Source organism: Rhamphochromis longiceps, linkage group LG8, assembly GCF_057381845.1.
Source record: "Rhamphochromis longiceps isolate RC_006_pf linkage group LG8, R_longiceps_female_GT1.1, whole genome shotgun sequence".
Classification (NCBI taxonomy): domain Eukaryota; kingdom Metazoa; phylum Chordata; class Actinopteri; order Cichliformes; family Cichlidae; genus Rhamphochromis; species Rhamphochromis longiceps.
This window is the reverse complement of record NC_140564.1, coordinates 928,303-948,151: the sequence shown is the minus strand read 5'-3', so window position 1 is coordinate 948,151 and position 19,849 is coordinate 928,303. Positions and strand designations below refer to the sequence as shown.

Here is a 19,849-nt window from a genome sequence, read left to right as displayed (position 1 = left end):
AATGATGATTTTAATGACACGCGTGGAGAGACGACCGCTGTACGCAGACAGCATCGATCTCTAACTAACAATGCACGAGCAGATGTTTTATACCATTAGGGCTTAAATTTAATGACGCCCCTTCAACGTCAAACAGATACAATAGATACGTAGGTTTCACAACCAAAAAAGTTTCATTAACGATTTTAAAAAAAGTTCAAAAGAGCATCTTATTCGCCTCCGCGCCAGGTGTCTTCCGGTGGCTGTCTCCCCTCGCTTCTCCAAAACCTCGAACCATGCTCTGCAACAAACTAGCAATTCTGCACGCACAAAAATGCAGTGACCAGCAAATATTTGAACTCCTTGAACTCTTTCAAAATGCTATATTTTAGGTTTTACCTTTGGTAGAATCACACTTTTACTTTTCTGTGTTCGTGTATTTGAAGTGAAATTAAAGCTAATTATGGTTCAATGGCAAGAAAGTGAAAGTGGAAAGTGCTAAAAATAGAGAATTATCCTTTTAAGTGAATCTAAATATTTTCCTTCCTCTGTCTAAAAAAAAAGATTCATCTCCTCTCTCTGTTTATACCAACTCTACTGTCTGACTGGCTTTTGGAGACTCAGATTTGAAGCCAAACAGAAAAATCTATTTTGTTTTCACTGAATGTTTTCTAACAGTAAATATTTTTCTAACATTTGTTTCCAGTTTCTGTCTTTTCATGTGTTGTCCCTTAATCTGAACTGGAACCAAATGAAGCAGAGTGTAATCACCTACGAGCCATCCCGTCACAGTGAGTGGAAGCTACAGTATCATATACTGGCTCTTTGTGATTTACAATGTGAGCTATTCATGGTGGCCTAAAACAAACTGTGTGCATGCTCCTGTTGTTAAAGGGAATCCTCCTGCAAAGCCACAAGTCAGCGTCACCTCTGTTTCCTGGGCCCTATTTCAGGAAGCCGGTTTAGTGCAAACTCTGAGTAAGTATACCCTGAGTTAACGAAAACTCTGGGTTTTCGGTTTCACAAAGCGAGTTTAGATTAATTCTGAGTGAGTTACTATGACGACACACTCCGTGAAGCTAACCTGCCCCCTAGCAGGTTTACTTCAACTAACCCTGACGTTCTCCGCCTCTTTGTCAGAAACCTGACTGTAGGAAGTGTCAGACATGGCGTGTCCCTTCCTTGAAGAGCCAGTAGATGTTGAAGCCCAAATTCTCCGCAGAGCTCTCCGCCGGGAGAGAGTGATCAGAGCGCGTTCGGACATTTTATCATTTCCTGATGATTTTCTGTGTGAACGTTACCGTTTTTCAGCACAATCTATAATTTATTTGAATAACATCCTCAGGCCTAATATTGCTCATGTGACACATCGCGGACATTCTCTCAGTTCTGTACATATTATTTGTATCGCACTTCGGTTTTTGCAAACGGGAGCTTTCTGTATAATATTGATGACGCTGAGCACGTTTCCAAGGCTACCGTCTGTCGGGCAGTCAGGAATGTTACAGTTGCACTGAAACGTCTCCTGTACTCGTTTGTGGTGTTCCCCGGTCATAGACCCACAAGATTTATCAAAGAGGGATGCCACAAAATTGCAGGTATCAGGATGAACGAAACTTAATACATGATGTGGTGATACTTGAACTACTACTTAAATTTTACATTTATTTTCACGGTTCCCAGGCGTGATTGGCTGTATAGATGGCACTCACATTCCAATCATTGCTCCTTCAGTAAATGAAGGAGACTATGTGAACAGGAAGTCTTTCCACAGCATTAATGTGCAGGTACATAGTTCCCTGTAGCATTTCAAACTAACAAATTATTTCATTATAGTAATGGATGCTAATTTGTGTTCTCTGCACTGTGAAGATCATATGTGATGCTGCCAACATTATCACAAATGTGGAAGCCAACTGCTCAGCCTCTGTGAGTGGTGGTGGTGGAGGACCCCCACCTGTTTTTCGGGCCTCCGCTTTTTTTTCTGTTGGCTATAACAGGTCACATTTGAGCATACAGAGTAAGCAAATATGTACTTGTAATGTGCTCAGATAATTTCAATAAGTGCTTACAGAAAGAAAATTAATGTAGCCTCTAACTGCAATTGATTTACATGGGACAAACAGACCAAGCACTATGGCTCATAATACAATTACACCTTACCTGTTTGGACTATATTTTTATATTTCATTTTTACTTGCTGCCAGGAACGTTTGGGGCCTGTTGGGTTGCACCTGCGCTCACATCACATCACAAAATCAAATGTATGAAATAAAAAATAAAATAAAATATAATGAAATATAATAAGATAACGTGTTAAATGGGTGGAAATCCCTAGATCAATGTTTAAATTAACACTCACGCATTGACTCTGTCGGCTATGTTTTGCCATGCATGCTCCCTTTCTTTTGCAGCTGTGGCTGTGTTACTTTTTTCCCGCAAAATTTGCATGTTATCAGCATATGCTGCCATCAGAATTTCGGCCTCAAGCGCTGTAAAATACATTGACCGCGCCTTCTTTCCCTCCGTCTCCATGGTGACTCGCTTAATCTGTGCTCCACTAATCAGGGCTTTATGTATCCTCGTGCGCGCGCTTAACTTGGGGTTAAAGCAACTCCGCGTTGATTGAACTAATTGTTATCAGCCTTTCTGAAACCGAATATTCCGAGTTGGACAGTTCGGGGTTACTCAACCCTGCGTATCGTTTTTCACTCTGAGTTTTCTAAACCGGCTTCCTGAAATAGGGCCCTGCTTGTCCAAAGTGAACCGTGATGAAAAGATCAATTCATACAGAAGTGAAGCAGGAGTATCAGTCATGGACGCACGAGTTTGTTTGTTTTGTGGAACCACAAGGGAGCCTGGAGTGACTGGAGCTCCACTGGATCATCACCAGTAGGAAGAAAAAAAAAACCCACCACGTGGAACTTTTTTGTAGAATCGTTGCAAATTTTCCAGCACACAGTGGATGTGATCTGGGAATGCAGTTTCTTGCAACGTGTACTCAGATATTTATGCAATACTTATGTAAGAATGCTGTTTGTTGACTTCAGCTCAGCATTCAGTACAGGCATTCCCTCCAAGCTGATCACCAAACTTGTGGATTTTGGACTCAGCAACTCCAGGCGACCATGGTTCAGGGGATTGGGAAGCTCATCTATAACTGGAAGGTTGCCGGTTTGATCCCCCTGGTCGTTGTGTCCTTAGACAAGACGCTATATAAATGTAATCCATTATTATTATTATTATTATCTGTACCTGGATCATGGACTTTCTGACCAACAGACCCTGGCATGTAAGGTCAGGCCATAACTGCTCTACCACCATCACACTCAACACTGGCACTCCACAGGGCTGTGTGCTGAGCCCGTTCCTCTATGACTGCAGACCTCGGTCCGGATCCAACTCCATCATCCAGTCTGCAGATGACACCGCGGTGACTGTCTCATCAGAGACAATGATGAGTCTGCTACAGGGAAGAGTAAAGCACCTAGCTGTGTGGTGCTGACAATAACCTGCTCCTGAATACCAGCAAAACCAAAGAGCTCATTGTGGACTTCAGGAGGGAGAACAGAGACCCCCATGTCCCCATCTACATAAATGGCACAGCTGTTGAACGGGTCTCCAGCTTCAAGTTCTTGGGGACCCACATCTCTGAGAATCTGTCCTGGTCAACTGACACCTCCAGCCTGGTCAAGAAGGCCCATCAGCGCCTTTTTTTCCTTGAGGACACTGAAGAAGAACCACCTGTCTACTGACATACTGGTTAACTTCTACCACTATGTGATAGAGAGCATCCTGACCAACTGTGTCACACTCTGGTATGGGAACTGTTGCTGGCCACAAGGCACTGCAGCGGGTTGGGCAGTTTTCACCACAGGGACTCCACTTCCTGCCATTGAGGATGTCCACAAGAAGAGATGTCTATGCCGAGCACGCATCATTCTCAGGGACTCCTCTCATCCTGCCAATAAACTCCTCCAGCTCCTCCCCCCCAGAAGGTGCTACAGGAGCCTTCAGACTAAAACCAGCAGGTTTAGGAACAGCTCCTCCCCCACAGCTGTCACCCTACTGAACTCAGCCCCCGCTGAACCTTTCCATCCACACTCACTGAACCCTTCTACACTCCTCCTCCCAGTGACCATGATTTCATTCTCAACATTGTTACGTTCTAAGTCTAGGCGTGTCTTGAACGCAACACAACATTGGCCCACCACACTCCACCCAAAACAAGAACCCAAACAATAGTATATTTTAAAATGCTAAGCAGCCATTTATTTGCTTCAGCAGTGAGCAGTGCCGAAAATAAACAAAACTCCCTAATGGTCCCTACGCTTTCCTACCCAAAATGAAAAACCAAACAAAAGACAATTCACTTACCTAACTCGCTACATGAAAAACAGGAGAAAACTTAATCAACAAAAATGGCTTCTCACGCCTACTAGGCTGCTGCAGTGAACAATATATAAATCAAATTCAAATCAAATTCAAATTCAAATTTTATTTGTCACACACACACAACCATACACAGTATGACATGGGGGTGAAATGCTTGTAGCTGTACAATGCCCGACCATTAAATGACAGAAGAAAAGTTTTACAATATTTACAATTTACTACAAAAATTTACAAATTAACTTAGGAATTTACAGTAAAGAATGTGCAAATAGCAGAAGAGATTATAAAGATAAGGATTATAAATTATAGGAATTATAGAATTATAGGAAATGTGTGGTGGTGCGTGTGGTGACGTGTGTGAGAGTCCAGTCTTATAGTGACGTGTTTGGGAGAGTGGTGGAAAAAAGGTGGAAAAAATACAAGGTGGAAAAAAAAAATACTCAATTGCTACTTTACAAATCTATTTACAGCTATATACAAAACTACGATACCAACACCACAATGATCACGACGCATGACAAACTGAAACACAGGGCTTAAATACATAGAGGGAGCAATCAGGGAACGGACAACAGGAGGGAAACACAGCTGGGCAAATCAGAACTGACGAGACAAGGAAGCGTAACCTGAACACACTGAGATAAGACAGACCTTCAAAGTAAAACAGGAAACACATAACAGTCACGCCTAACACAAAACACTGACAACATTGGATCGTAACAACATTCACCACATGCTCACATTGGTTACTGCTATAGTTTTACGACACTGACAGAGTCTCTGTTATAGTGCCTACACTGTTCACTGTTACAGTCTGTTCAGAGAGCTACGCTTCCACTGCTGTAGATATATTCATAGCACTCTGTAGATCTGTTTACCTCACACCGATACATCTGCATATATGTAGCACATCTGTATATTTGTTCACAGTACACCTGTATATCTGCCCATCTGTACAGCAATACAGAACATCTGTATGCTACACCATCTGTATATCTGTACATATGTATACAACAGTACATCTGTATATCTGCTCTCTACTGAACTTATACATAATCTGCTCTTATTGCACTTACTGATTAGATGCAAACTGTATTTTGTTACCCTGTATTTAGACATGTGTAATGACAAACGTTGAATTCTAAATGCTATCCTAAACATTTAAACAGCTACAGGAGAAGTTTTTAGAAGACCAGTAAAGAGAGCATGGAGGCAGATGGAGGATGCCAAGTCCACTGTATCTACACACTTCCTGTTTCCACCTCATCCTTCCAGTGCTTTACTACTATGGGCTCAATTGTGGTCATAAATATTTTGTACTTGTAAATCAGTTTTGTACTTGTAAATCAGGATTTGTGTGTGTAAAAAAGATTTGTGTGTGGACTTATCCAAAAAATATGTGTGAAAGTCTGCACTAAACTTTCAAGTTACAAGTACGAATTTTGACCCTATTTTTCTTCCTCTCATCTGATTGGCCAATGTCATGTCAATCACAAATTTAACTATCCAATCAGAGAACACGATTGCGTGTCCCGCGAAAAATTGGCAACACAAAAAAAGAGAAATGAAATGACTATTTAGTGTATATCAATGTGTGTGTCTCCTATATGATATATGCAAGTGACATTTTTTACTGTAACAGCGATTCATACAGGAAAATAATGACCAATGACCGCAGCCGCGTTGTACATTTTTTTCAGTTTCAATATTTTTTTCGGTTTCATGTCAAGGTGGCATTGTTCTGATCCCATACACACACAAATCCTGATTTACAAGTACAAAATATTTATGACCACAATTTGAGCCCATATACTCTCTCTACCACAGCTGCCTTTGAACTTGCCTGGGCCAGGTCTGAGTCCAGCTTTGCTACTCCTGCCAGGTCACATGACACAGGGGTGTGGTCTGATGTCAGCAGGCAGGTCAGTGGAGCACTCTGGTGATGGATATATGGCAGTGAAGCAGGAGGAGGCCTGAGAACAGACAGCAGGCTTAACTAGCAGGACAAAGTAGCATGTAGTACTTGAAGGAGTCATCACAGCCAATCAGCTCTCAGGAAAATGGAACATCACATAAATATTTCTCTTCTTTGATTTTCCATCAATGTATTTCCTTTGATAGATTTTCCGTCAACACTTCTGCTTGATTAGAAGCTCATAGGCAGTTCCTGTCACTCTACAATAAAACAATGTAAAGGCTGCGCTCTCTGCCCTCCCACTAGCTGACACAAGTAAACTGTGCTAAGATGCCCTACATGGACTAAGGTTCTTGGCCACACACATATAGATTTGCTTGGCTGTAGAAATCCATGCCATGAAGCTCCCAGCGCACATTTTTGATGCTTCTGTCTGTGGAAGAGCAGGTTTGGAGCTCTGCAGAGCCTTGGTGACTTTTACTGACTATGCACCCCTACCCATTTATTATGAACTAACAGCACAACGGTTTGTGCTTTTTTCTATAATACACATGTATGATTTAGATTTGTACTTATGTGGCAGCTATTCACTGACCTGACAAAGTTATTTTCCATAAAAACTAAAAGTGTTGAAATTCTCAGAAAATGAATGAGACGTGCATGCAATTTGACATATTTTATTGTTTTCTGTGTGTGTTTGTCTGTGTGAAGTTTTGATGTGTATGTGAAAAACACAATTTTGAAAACACAGGAAAAAGACCTCAAGACATGTTTTCCTTTACTTTCTATGAAACAAAAATTCCCACCAAGGCTTTTCAGTGTGAAATTTAGTGTATAGAAAATACCTGTGCCAGGTTGTCTCCATCTAGTGGTGAACATGGCCTCACCACTACACCACCATCAGGTGAGCTTTTCACTGTGCACAGTGACACAAAAGTCATTTAACAATTTTAAAAAAAGCAATGTTACAGATTCAGTAAGAATTGAAGTTTATCATAATCCTTCAAGTTTCACTCAGTAACAGCAGCTTTTTAATATTATTGGCTATATTTTAGAGTCACATTTATATGAAATGTCAAACAATCACAGAGTGACACTGAACTAAACAATCAATGCCATGTGAGTTGTTCTTGTTTGTTCTTTATCTCAGATTTATTGTAAGCAGCGGGAGTAAAAGCTAAAGAAAAATAGTAAAGATATGAATGAATCTCTGCTCTTACAGCTTTTATTGTGCCATAATGTCTGCTTTGAAACTGTCCTCTTGCTCGTCTCTTGGATGCTCACCTCTTCTTCACCTGTTCCTTTGACCAAACTGCTGCACTCTCGTTCTCTCCTCTCGCCTCCTCTTCTGGTTATAATTAGGATGCAGTCAGCATGTGCCAAACAAACTCCCCCCAAATCTATCATGTTTGATATGATGATGACGTTTTTAACATCTTATTTATGCACTTGTTGGGTGGGAAAGAGTAAACAAAGATGGGGCATAGAAGCAGAACTGATACGTGTGGAGGGACAGTAACTGTGTGTGTATGTGTAAGCATTTAAACACTGCAGAGAGTCAAATTAACAGTAACACTATTTTGTCTAAGTCCGCCATTGTAGAAATTCATTTCACCGAAACAATAACATGGCGCACAATGTGACAATAAACGTATAAAACACAAATTCTTACCTAGCAGGAGAATAAATAATCAGTATTTTAAGGCTACTGCATGTATAGATGTCACTGCTGGCTCACATAAGCTAGCTCTGAGACCCGCCAGAGTTTACGCCACAGTTGACTGTCGCGAAAGAGTCGTAAATCACCGGCATTGTAAAACTTAAAATGATTCCAGGGCATGTTATAAAACACCCAATAGATGTACTGGATATTAAACGGTATCAAACGACTAAATGAACACAGGGTTACAATTACATGCTCACATCGTCACATCGAGAGTTTATTCATTAATCATCAGAGTTCAACAATGTTACATCCAGTTGAAAACAGCTTCACTAACGCCAGCAAAACAGGCTAACAGTATATAAGAGCACAGAAACAGCCGTGCTCATCGACAGCTCGACATATCCTCAACAACTCACCTCAGTATGTGTAACCCGTTCATGTGTTACGCCTGTTGTTCTTGCGTTGTGTTCTGGCGTGAAAGTAAGAGGCAGGAGACAGTACTGGGTCTTTGGCTCTTTACTGCACATCTGCAACACAGAAACATGTGTCTGATCTGTGTGTGTCACGCGACTGCCAGTACACCTCTCCTCCGGCCATGCTGAAAGGAGCTGTGTCTGCAGCTTCATTAACACTACAATAATATAATGAATCAAATACAACAAATTGTTTTAAAACATTAACTTAAGCTCTCAAAAACAAAAAGCACAAAATAAATAATATGTCACTGAAAAAAACATCAAAAACAACTTATAAGAACAATAAACAAAATAATTCAAAAACAAATAAACAGTCAGATAAATACAATTCAATAACCAGGACCCAATATTCTGGTACTTATAGTTCAAACATTATACTTCAGTACAATTATATTAATAACCGCCATCTAACAGGCAATACAACACTGTACTTATAAAAACAATGACTGAAAGACAGCATCTCCAAAACAGAAGAACATCTCCATACCTGCAACACAGAAATATGTGTCTGATCTGTGTGTGTCACGCGACTGCCAGTACACCTCTCCTGACGAAGGAAAAGAGTGCATGCTGTTAAAAAAAGACTGCCGCGAGTAGCCGCTAGCAATCAGGCTAACTTAGCATGCTAGCATTTTAGCTGCGTTCTCGGCTAAAACTCATAAGCGTATATTAGTGAACTCCGCCCTCCACAAAACTTATCCCGAATGAGTCTCTTAATGACAAACAAAAACGCGGCGGTTTGGCTGTATTCACATTGCAGCTTGGGATCTGAACAAACTTTAATTAGCTGCGAGCAAAGTGGCAGTGACTTACCTCCGGCCATGCTGAAAGGAGCTGTGACCGGGGCACACATGCACGCGCCTACGTCACCACGCAGCGCACACACACATGAACGCACTATACACATATGCAGCATATTTATATTACTTGGTTTTAGAGTTGGAGTATTTACATATTGATCTGAAATATTTTGCTGCTGAACAGCAGAGCTCCAAAGCGTCCCCCTGTAACCATGGTTACGCAGATGCGTTCCGACTGTCACGTCACCGAGGAGAACCTGTTTCAAATGTATACCTGGATCAACCTGCAATCAGTTTGAAAAGTTTTCTGCTGAGATCCGCAGCTCGACTTCCTGGCACCCCGGGATAAGATGAGTTGCTGTGTTTTTCACGGAGAAAAAATAACGTCAGTGTTAGATGAAAAAAAAAAAGATGCAAGCAGAAGAGGACAGCAGATTGAGAAGAGATTTCTTCAAACGGTAAGGAGCTTCTAACAAGTGATATCTGATAAGCTTAAAACTTAAATCTTAAATCTAATGTCCAGATTCATGCTAAACTTTTCTGATTACTCCGTGTATCTGCACCGTTAGACTTTTCATCGCCACTTTACGGTAACATACTGGCCTCACTGCTGCCAGCGTCATATCGTGACGCCGTGTTACGGTAGCTTACCTTTCTGCAGGATGATACCGTTTTTTGCTGGTGTGGTATAATACTCTTGGACAAATTATGGTAACGCACCGTAGCCTTTTTTACGGTATCTCACTGGCGACAGTTATGTCAGTGAGATACCGTTATGTCGTTATGTCGTAAATTACGTCAACAAAGTAACATCATACTGTGATTAATAAATTGGTATACTACCGTTTATTCACGGTATGTCACTGTAAGCCCGCTGCAAGGTAATAAACTGCAATATATTAACCAGTAACTTACCGTTGGTACGCATCATCAGTACCAAAAATATTCATCTCTGCTAGAGGACACCGTGTCCTAACAGGCGGTCATTTACTCTTTTAACAGGTCGTAATTTACCGTAATTTCAGTTAACAGTAACATACTGTAAGAGACTGGAGGGTTCCAAAAAAGTTGGATGGATGGATACACACACACACACACACACACACACAAAATATAATTCATGTGCTTTACACCACTTTATTTCAATTCTGATTCTTCCCTGCTGAAATGCACATTTCCAAAATCAAAAACTGAAAAGAACTGAAAACATATTTTCATTGAGGAAGCACTTGTTTTTACTAAACCATGTAATCCATTATTTTCTCAGATGGTTGTACAAACAATAACAATATTATGTCATATCCATATCATGGCAGACAACACATGCTCAAGTGTTGGGTTTCCTTACTTATATTTTGTAGGGTCTCAAACCTACAATGTGAAGTGCCTTGGCATTCATTTTGTTGGCACCATACAAACAAACTGAATTGTAATGGATATAATATCAAGCCCCACACGTCTGCCTTTATATACACTTTGTCCAAAATACTGGCTCACACGACCAAATCATTGCACAAAACAGGGTCCACAAGGACATGGATGAGCGTGTGTGGTGTGAAGGAACTTGACTGACCTGCACTGAACCCTGATCTTGCTTTGTGGACTGAGTTCATTGATTTGTAGGGTGAGCCAATACATGTGACAATTAAAGTGTAAGTAGCTGAAATAATTTTTAACAAACGGGTAAAAGAAGGTTAGCACTGTTGCCACACAGCAAGAAGGTCCTGAGTTCAATTCCACCATCAGGTCTTTCTGTGTGGAGTTTGCATGTTCTCCCCGTGTTTGCGTGGGTTCTCTCCGGGTACTCCGGCTTCCTCCCACCGTCCAAAGACATGCAGCTTGTGGGGATAGGTTAATTGGATAATACAAATTGCCACTAGGTGTGAATGTGCGAGTGAATGTGAGTGTGAATGGTTGTCTGTCCCTGTGTGTTGGCCCTGCGACAGACTGGCGACCTGTCCAGGGTGTACCCCGCCTTTCGCCCTATGACAGCTGGGATAGGCTCCAGCGCCCCCCGCGACCCTGAAAAAGGATAAGCGGAAGTGAATGGATGGATGGATGGGTAAAAGAAGGGAAAAAAATCAAAACTGTTGCACTCAAAAAAACCTATTGGACAGAGACAGCGTCTTGCAAGATGGCGAGAGAGCTTGTCTTCATTGTTGCTCGTCTTGTGTAAATGTCCAGAAAGCATGGGCCATGGATCATCTGTGGAGACATGGGTAACACACATTGGTCACTTAAATTATACAAGAAATTTACTAATTTCCCTAATTTGAAGTTCTCCACTCAAATTCAGTAAGCCACTGGAGGAAAGTTGTGACATGAGGGTTAATGTGAACAACCTTTCGCTTCACAGTGGTCCCAGTCTTCCTGCTTGTCCCAACCTTGGAGGTACATTTTGTTCCCTCTTCAGGGTTTATCCTTACAAAAAACCTTGCACACGCTGACTCCTGGTATTCCAGGTTCAATACATAGAATGAACCAAAGAAGACTGACATTGCATCAGCACAGGTGTTCTCTTTGTCCAGCTCAACAATTACACGCCCCTCTGCACTCACCATCCAGCAGGTGGCGGTCATTGAACTTTGTCCTTAAATGTATAGGGGCAACATGTTGTCATTATGCAACATAAAATAATTTCAATACTTCACTTCTTCACACTGTCTAGATAGTCATAAAGCAAATACCTACGTACAGTTAATTATTAATGGCCTTGTGTACATAAGTCCATTTTAACATATTATAATTGTATATAATTGGGAATTATTCTGCCCATTAAACACACCTAACAAAGAGTCAGCCCAGTTACCGGAGGTGAATCAACTGTATGGTTATTTTGGAGTTTATAGTTTGTGCTGCTGTTAAACTTTACAGTATTGACTTCAGTATTTCTGCTGTTGGTGTAGCTAGACTACTGTTGATCAGTAATATGTAATGTGAAATTTGATATTGTTACTTTGCTGGATTCACTGAGACACATGTCCAACAACCTTGGTTTATAAAGGAAATTACAGAAATTTGAGCTAACAAAACAGAGACTGGATACCTGTGTCCACGAAAAGCTCCTGTGCCAAACAGAAATTTTAATATGGTCTAATCAGCTCTATGTCATAAATGACTTCTTACCAAGCATAATCAGCCTTGGGGTGCTTGGCAGGCTTTTAACATGCAAACTGAACAATATAAATTTGTGTGCACTGAAGCCACAAAATTTAGAAATACACAGTTGCAAAAACTTCAGTGACCAATTACCTTTCCTGAATGACATATTCAATGCAAAAAATAAGAGTATTGTCAATAGGGACCAATTCCCAGTTTTTACATGATCAAAATTATTCACAAAAGGCTTCAATAAACAGAAAATGTGTGCCAACAAGAGAACAGTGCACAAACATGAAAAGATATTTGAGCTCGACGCTTTAATGGGTTTAACATGACTTAGTCAGCACTCCGCACCGTACAGGTAGTACAAGCACACCTGAAAACACTGACCAGCTAACAGCTTTAAGCATTTGGGCACAACCTCGGTAGTTCACCGATTCACCTGTTGCAAACGTCCAAGTTTCTATCAAGTCTCATAAATCCATCGGCAAATTACCTAACTAGTCTTTTGAGTCTCCACATTCAGAGATATTGACAATTTGTCTTTAAATGAAAATATCCTGGTAGGGTAGCTTAAAAGTCAAAACAAACAGTACTAAGAACGCATTTCGGACTTCTCTCGAATAAGTGAAAAAAACACTTACCTTCAGACTGATTAGCTGGTTCCGATCCAACTTTAATGTGTCCCATGTCAGTCCGTTTTAGGGAAAAAGTGTTAAGTGGTTTCATTTAATTTTGAGATACTCCCGCATGGACGAGCAGCAATTTGGAGTCTAGCAGAGTTCCCACGAATAGCATACGATCTTCAGATATAATCCAATCAACCTTGCATTTAACCCGATTGAACATCCAGTTACCTCTGACTACTTCTAAGTTGCACATGTTAACGGTCTCATCATCACTCTGTGCTGCAGCGAACTGTATCTGTGGCACAGAATATTTGATGGCCATGTCGTTCTCCTGCTTTGCAGCTTTTTTTGAGTCTGAATTGCGGCTTAAACGTGCAAAACTAAGAGAAGCAGATCAATATTTTCTTCTTGTTGTTATTTAATGGTGGTTGGCAACCAGCGAAAGGAGCATTAACCACCTCGAGCACTATTTTCTATCCCCAGTGTTGTTTTGAAAGTGAATACCCAACGTGTGCGTCATACGTCACGTTGTACGTCAGGTGAAGGTGTGGTGTCGGCTATCGCACCTGTCGCATTACAAAGCTTTAAAAACGTAACAATCCAACACAACCCAACGCGCTAAACTGTGATAATGTGTTACATTATCACTGAAGGAAACGGCTTCCAGGGCCTAATCCGTGGATCGGCTTCCTCCGAGGCGTGGACGTCTATCAGCAGAGAATGTACCTTAGTCTGTAACACAGTCAAATATATTCTCAAGTAATATTCAAGCATGCCATTCAGCGTGTTAGTACGAGCTCGGGAGCAGCTTGGGAGAACAAGAAAACAGAGACTGCTTCAGGTTGTCTTCCCAAATTGACTCAACTTTATTCACAAGTACAACAGTTTATATAGAGGGACAAATTCATGAGTCAGCAGATTCTCAGTTTAAACCAGTACAGACCAAGATAAGGGAGCGTCTTTCTGCCCTTGGGTGAAGAAGCATCCTTTGTATAGTGTATCAGTTCAGCTACAATTGTGATTATCTCAGCGACATATTTTCAAGGCACGAAATAAAGAGTTCTTTCATTAGTGAATTCTGAAACAAACCATCTGGCCTTCAACAGGCGTCTCCTAAAAGATTAAGAAACTAATGTAGCTGAGGGAGTGATCTCTGTGGTATTTCAACCTTGTACCAGCCTGTGATTCTCACACATCAATTCTTGGGTCAAAGAGAAAAATAACTAAAACAAAGGGGCCTTATTGAATGACAGAGTTTTCCTGCATAATGTCACTATAAAACAATATCCAGTAAATGCTCCCATGGTACTAAAATACCTAACAGTTCCCCTCTTTTATTATTTTTTTAAAATAATAACTCAAATAGAAAGGAAAAATCACAAATGTAATAACATAATATAAAAAGCAAATCATAAAATGTAATAGTTCACAGCCTAATGTTCAATATACACATCAGGAACATCATTGGTAACATCTGGCACATCCTCAGGATCAATTTGTGCTAATTGCAAATACATTGAAGTAGCTGTACTAGGTGGGTGTCTTGCCAAGTGGAGCATGAGGTATTGTCAGCAAAATGTGGCTTGTAGAAATGTGAACAGGGTTGCAGTTTACAATACAAAATAGTAAATAAAAATCCTAAGGTTAATGCAGTAGATATGATTAATAATCTAAATATATAAAAAAAACACAGTTCTTCAGTCGTCTCCTGGCCTGGTCCCAGGTTCGAGAGACCTAAGCGTCGTGTGATGACAATGGGCATTTCATTTTTTCCATTATCAGGATGAAACGAGTCTATCTTTATCAGGTTAGACATTGTGTGGTACTCTAGGCTTTCTGTTCCTGCTGGATGTTCGAGTACCTTGTTGTTGTTCAGGTGGGGGATCAAAGGGCTTTCTGAGTCTTGGCTCTTTCAGGCGTTGTGTGTTAATCAGTGATTGTGCGTGTGTAGGTGTATTGAATCCGGGCGCTGGCTCGCCTGAGTCGTCATCTACTTGATCCGATGCCTTAGGTGGTTTGGTGGGGCTGGTCTTAACCCTGCTGGCATGAATCCACTGAGGTTGTCCGTCTGTTAGGATGCTGGTTCTCGTCACTGCAAGTACAGTCTGGGGGCTGGAACACGCGGCCTCCCTGAGTGCCCTTGGTTTTAGCGACTTCACCAACACCGCATCTCCTGGTTTCCACGGATGGGTTGGATCTGTGGAAGGGAGAGGCTGAGAGAGACAAACTTTCTGATAGTTATTATTCAGTGTTTCTACCAGGTTATGAACATAGTCAGACAATGCAGTGTCTATGTCCCCTTCCAATAGCGGTGCCCCTCTGGAGGCTGACCATGGTGTTGGAAACGGTCTTCCCATGATTATTTCAAATGGAGATAATTTGGTTGCTGCGGATGGAGTCATTCTAATCTCGCAGAGGATTTGAGGAAGTAGTTTGATCCAGGTCATTCCTGTTTCTATCATTGCTTTAGTCAGGCGATTTTTTATGGTCCTATTCATTCTTTCTACAACTCCTGAACTCTGAGGATGGTATGGCACATGATATTTCCAGTCTATTCCTAGAGTTTTAGCACACTTTTGAATTACTTCTGATGTGAATGAAGGTCCTCTATCACTGTTAATTTGGTGAGGTATTCCAAATCTGGGTATTATTTCATTGCACAACTTTTGACAGACTACTTCTGCAGTTTCTTTTGATGTTGGATAAGCTTCTACCCATTTACTAAATTGGTCCACTATTACCAGTAAGTACTTGATGCTTCCTTGTGCTGGCATGTGTGTAAAATCAATTTGTAATGTATGAAATGGGAAATCTGGTTGTGGTAAATGCTGATGTTTTGCTTTTGAGCTACCTACATTAGTTCGTGCACATGTTAGACAGGTTGCTAATATGCGTTTTACTGCGTGTGATGTTTTCTCGATTACAAATCTTGATTTTATTGCTCCTATTACCCCTCTTTGTCCGACATGACTCACACCGTGAAAATGGCGGACAAGGATTGGCAGTAGTGAAGATGGGAGGGCAATCAAACCCTCAAGGTTTTTGTATAAGCCGTCTCTGTTATCTAAGGTACAATCATTACTTTCCCAGTAAGTGTAATCTAAGGCAGAGGCTTGCTCTTGTATGAATTTTAGGTCAACATTTGCTTCTAAATAGTCTGGGAGTGCGACAAGTGGCAGCTGTAAAGGCAAAGATAATACTTCCTTTCTGGGTGGTTGCTGTGAGGCAGCAGCTGCTTTCGCGGTTACGTCTGCAAGAGCATTTCCCACTGCTTCGTCTGTGTCAGCCGTGCTGTGCCCCTTCGTTTTAACAACTGCAATTGCCGATGGCAGCTGTATAGCCTGCAAAAGTCTTTGAACAAGATCAGAATTAGCGATCGATTTTCCATCAGCAGATGTGAAGCCTCTCTGTCTCCACAATGTGCCAAAGTCATGCACCACACCGAATGCATAACGGCTATCAGTGTAAATTGTTACCCGCTTATCCACATGTAACTCACAGGTGCGTATTAAAGCCATGAGCTCTGCTTTTTGTGCTGAGTGAAATGGTAATGAGTGAGCCTCTAGTATGATGTCAGGCAATGTCACCACCGAATAGCCACAAAGAAATGAGTTGTCATTTGGTTTTGAACAGGACCCGTCCACATAAACAATGACTGAGTCTGGTATTGGTGTCTGCTCTAAGTCTGGGCGTGGTGCTGTGGATTCCTGTATACGTGTCATACAATCATGATCGTCAGGGTCGTCTGAACCATCCTGTCGGTCAGAGGAACACAGCATACGAATGAGTAAGTGTGCTGGCGAATTGGGTGTGCTGTTTGCTTTTATAGTGAGATTTGCTGTTGAAGTCAGTGTAGCTTCATAACCTGAGCGACGTTGTGCGGTCATATGTTGTGTAGTTATGTTTGCTAGAATGGTCGTGACCTGGTGATTGGTGTGTAGAATAGTGTCATGTGAGAGTGTGAGCTTCTCGCAGTCCCTTATCATGATAGAGCAAGCTGCTACTGCTCTCAGGCAGGCCGGCATCCCCTGAACTACTGCTGGCAGCACCTTTGAGTAGAAGGCTACTGGACAGTAGCCACAGCCATGCTCTTGGGCCAATACGCCTGCACAGGTTGTGCCGTTCTCTGTGACGTACAGGTGGAACGGTAAGTGGTAGTCAGGCAGACCCAAACAAGGGGCAGAGGTCAGCGCTCCCTGTAATGCATTGAAAGAGGCAGTCATTTCTGTTGACCACAGTATTCGAGGAGGCTTGTCTTTTTTGCAGCATTCACGCAGAATGTGGTCATGAAAAGAACAGTCTGGTATCCACTGTCTGCAATAGTTCACCATGCCTAGGAAAGACAGCATTTCCTTCTGTGTAGTGGGCTTAGGGACAGAGGTCACAGCTTTGACCCTGTCTGTAGTCATGGAACGTTGTCCGTGAGACAGTGTAAATCCCAAATATTGAACAGAAGTCTGACAGTACTGCATTTTCTTTGCTGATGCTTTGTGGCCAGTCTGTTGGAGGTGCTGGAGTAGCATATGTGTGGCAGTTTGACATAGTTTTTCACTTTCAGCACAGAGGAGGAGATCATCCACGTACTGGATCAAGGTACAGCCCTCTGGAGGAATGAAGCCGTCCAGGGTAGCACGTACCACCATTGAGAAAGCCGCAGGGCTGTCTACCATGCCTTGGGGTAAGCGAGTCCATGTGTACTGCTTATCTCTATGTGTAAAAGCAAATATCGGCTGTGTGTCCTCATGCACAGGTACTGAGAAAAAGGCGGAGCACAAATCCACCACAGTAAAATGTGTGGCTGTTGCTGGAATAGATGTCAGTATGCTGGGAACATCTGGGACAAGAGGTGGCAGAGGCATAATGACTGCATTAATTTGCCTTAAGTCTTGTGTGAAACGCCATACGCCAGGTTTGTTAGGCTTTGGCACAGGATTGACAGGAGTGTTATATGGAGATACTGTGGGCTTTATTACTCCAGCTGTCAATAAATCTCCTATGATGATGTCTAAGGCTGCGGCTTTTTCAGCGGAAATGGGATATTGCTTGACATATACCGGCTTGTTGTTTTTCAGCTGAGCATGATAAGGTGTACAGTCGATAAATCCTACATCATTCTCACCTCTTGACCATAATGTCATGTTTTGATATTCAGCTGGCAATGTGACAGCAAAGATAGATCTAACCTACCCCATACACTGTACTATGTGTCGACATGGTGCAGTAATGTCATAGCCTATGTCTGAGTTATGCGACAAAACCACTGTTTGGCCTTCACTGGTGTGAGCAGTTATCATGTTGTTGAACAGTGTGAGAGAAACAAATATGTGGCTTCCAGGCATGGGGTTACCTGGTAGTGGTGTCTGTACACGTGTTTGGCACAGTGTGTGACGTGGGATACCAGTCAGATGGATATTGAGTTCATTCTCCGCTGAGGCGTCCAGCTGACACAGAGGCTGTTCCTTCTCCATGGTGTCGGTGCATAGGGCAGAGAAAACATAGCTGTTATCAGTGTCTGCAAACATTTCACCCTTTGTGTTAAATGAAATACACAAGTTCATTTTTGCCATTAAATCTCTGCCTAATAGATTCACAGGCGAGTTTGGAATAATTATGAATGGATGATATGTAATTTCGTCTGGTTTTGGGCCCCAGCGTGTTTTTAGAGAATGAGTTTTGGGGCATTGCACTAGAGTTCCGTTTATTCCCATGGTGTTGATGCACACAGAGGAAACAGGCCCACTATAGAATTTTCCAGACAGTGAACTTTTAGTGGCTCCACTGTCAACTAAAAAGGAATAAATCTTTTCACCTATTTCTATATCTAACGTGGGCAAGCTTTCTGTGTTACGGGACAATTGCAAATTGTGTGTAGTGCTTCACACTGTCCCTCGTCTTCACCTGGGCCTCCCTATTGTCGGTCCAGTCTTTTGTTATCATATGGGTGGGGATTAAAATGTGGATTATAAGGTTGCTGCCTAAGTGCAAAAGGGCCATTATTTTGATGTGATTCCTGTCTGCGTTGCCAGTTACCTTGTCTGGAAGAGCTCTGCTGACGCCTAGTGGCAGGAGCTGGTCCTGTGTTTTGTGGTTGAGACCTACGTGCTGCTGATTTGCATTCCCTCCTCCAGTGTCCTATTTTTCCACAATAAAAACATGCGTCTCCACTCCTATCTCTCCTTCTGAAATCTCCCTGCTGCGCTTGTTGAGGGGGCGGGGCCCCTGCATACATCATTTTTTCACTTTCCTCTGAGCCTTCAACATCAAAATTCAACATCATCTTAACACTTTTAGCCTTCGTGCTGTTGGGGAAAAGATCTGCACCAGCTTTTGTTTTGACAAGTGTGATAAAGTTCTTTATCTTCATGTCATAGAGATTATCAGTGGCAGTCAGCTTCAATAGTTGTGAACATTCTGGATGAATATTGTTTAAGAATGTTGTTATGAAAATCTGATCATTTCCTCCTTCAGGCGTGCATGCCTCATTAGTCCAGCAGTGTGTGAAACGTTTGATTTTATCTCTAGACATTGTGAGCAGAAATTTCTTTAGATTTTGAAAAAAGGCTGTGATTTTGTCATCGTTTATCCACAAAAACGAGGTGGTGTTGGCTGCTTGGTCATCTTTAGGGTCTAGTTCCTCTACTTCTTCAATAAGCTGAGATTCAGTCACACCTGGAATTCGTTGACATAATATATATCTATAATCAGGCCCACCCAAGTGGTGGTATCTGGTTTTACAGTTAATTTTGATTTTTTATCGGACCCGTCTAAGGTCTTTGAATTATTCTGACCCATGGTCAGTGATTTCCAGAGGGGTTTAGACGCTTGAAGGATTTAAGTTAGTTTTTATTTTGCTGTGGCACACCTGAGGTTACTTGATTTTTTGCTAG

At 41.8% G+C, this 19,849-nt stretch overlaps 1 protein-coding gene and 1 long non-coding RNA gene across 7 annotated transcripts in view; both read right to left on the bottom strand.

The window, feature by feature from the left end:
* Positions 1-8,572, bottom strand: part of LOC146662851 (rab3 GTPase-activating protein catalytic subunit-like) — a 59,108-nt gene extending 50,536 nt beyond the window's left edge. For 4 of the 6 annotated variants that reach the window (XM_085415412.1, XM_085415414.1, XM_085415415.1 and 1 more), the window contains exon 1: positions 8,372-8,572. In XM_085415412.1, coding sequence (XP_085271538.1) covers positions 8,372-8,482 — 111 coding nt within the window. In that variant the 5' untranslated portion in view covers positions 8,483-8,572. Of the gene's footprint in view, positions 1-6,217; positions 6,348-8,371 lie in introns of all 6 variants that reach the window. The other 2 variants (XM_085415411.1, XM_085415410.1) reach the window with 2 other exon arrangements.
* Positions 8,573-14,296: 5,724 nt separating this feature from the next.
* LOC146662850 (uncharacterized) lies at positions 14,297-18,834 on the bottom strand. Its single transcript, XR_014912946.1, has 2 exons — positions 18,310-18,834; positions 14,297-16,313 (listed from the first exon to the last, which is right to left on the bottom strand). It is a non-coding gene; the product is annotated as an uncharacterized LOC146662850 (long non-coding RNA).
* Positions 18,835-19,849: the final 1,015 nt, after the last annotated feature.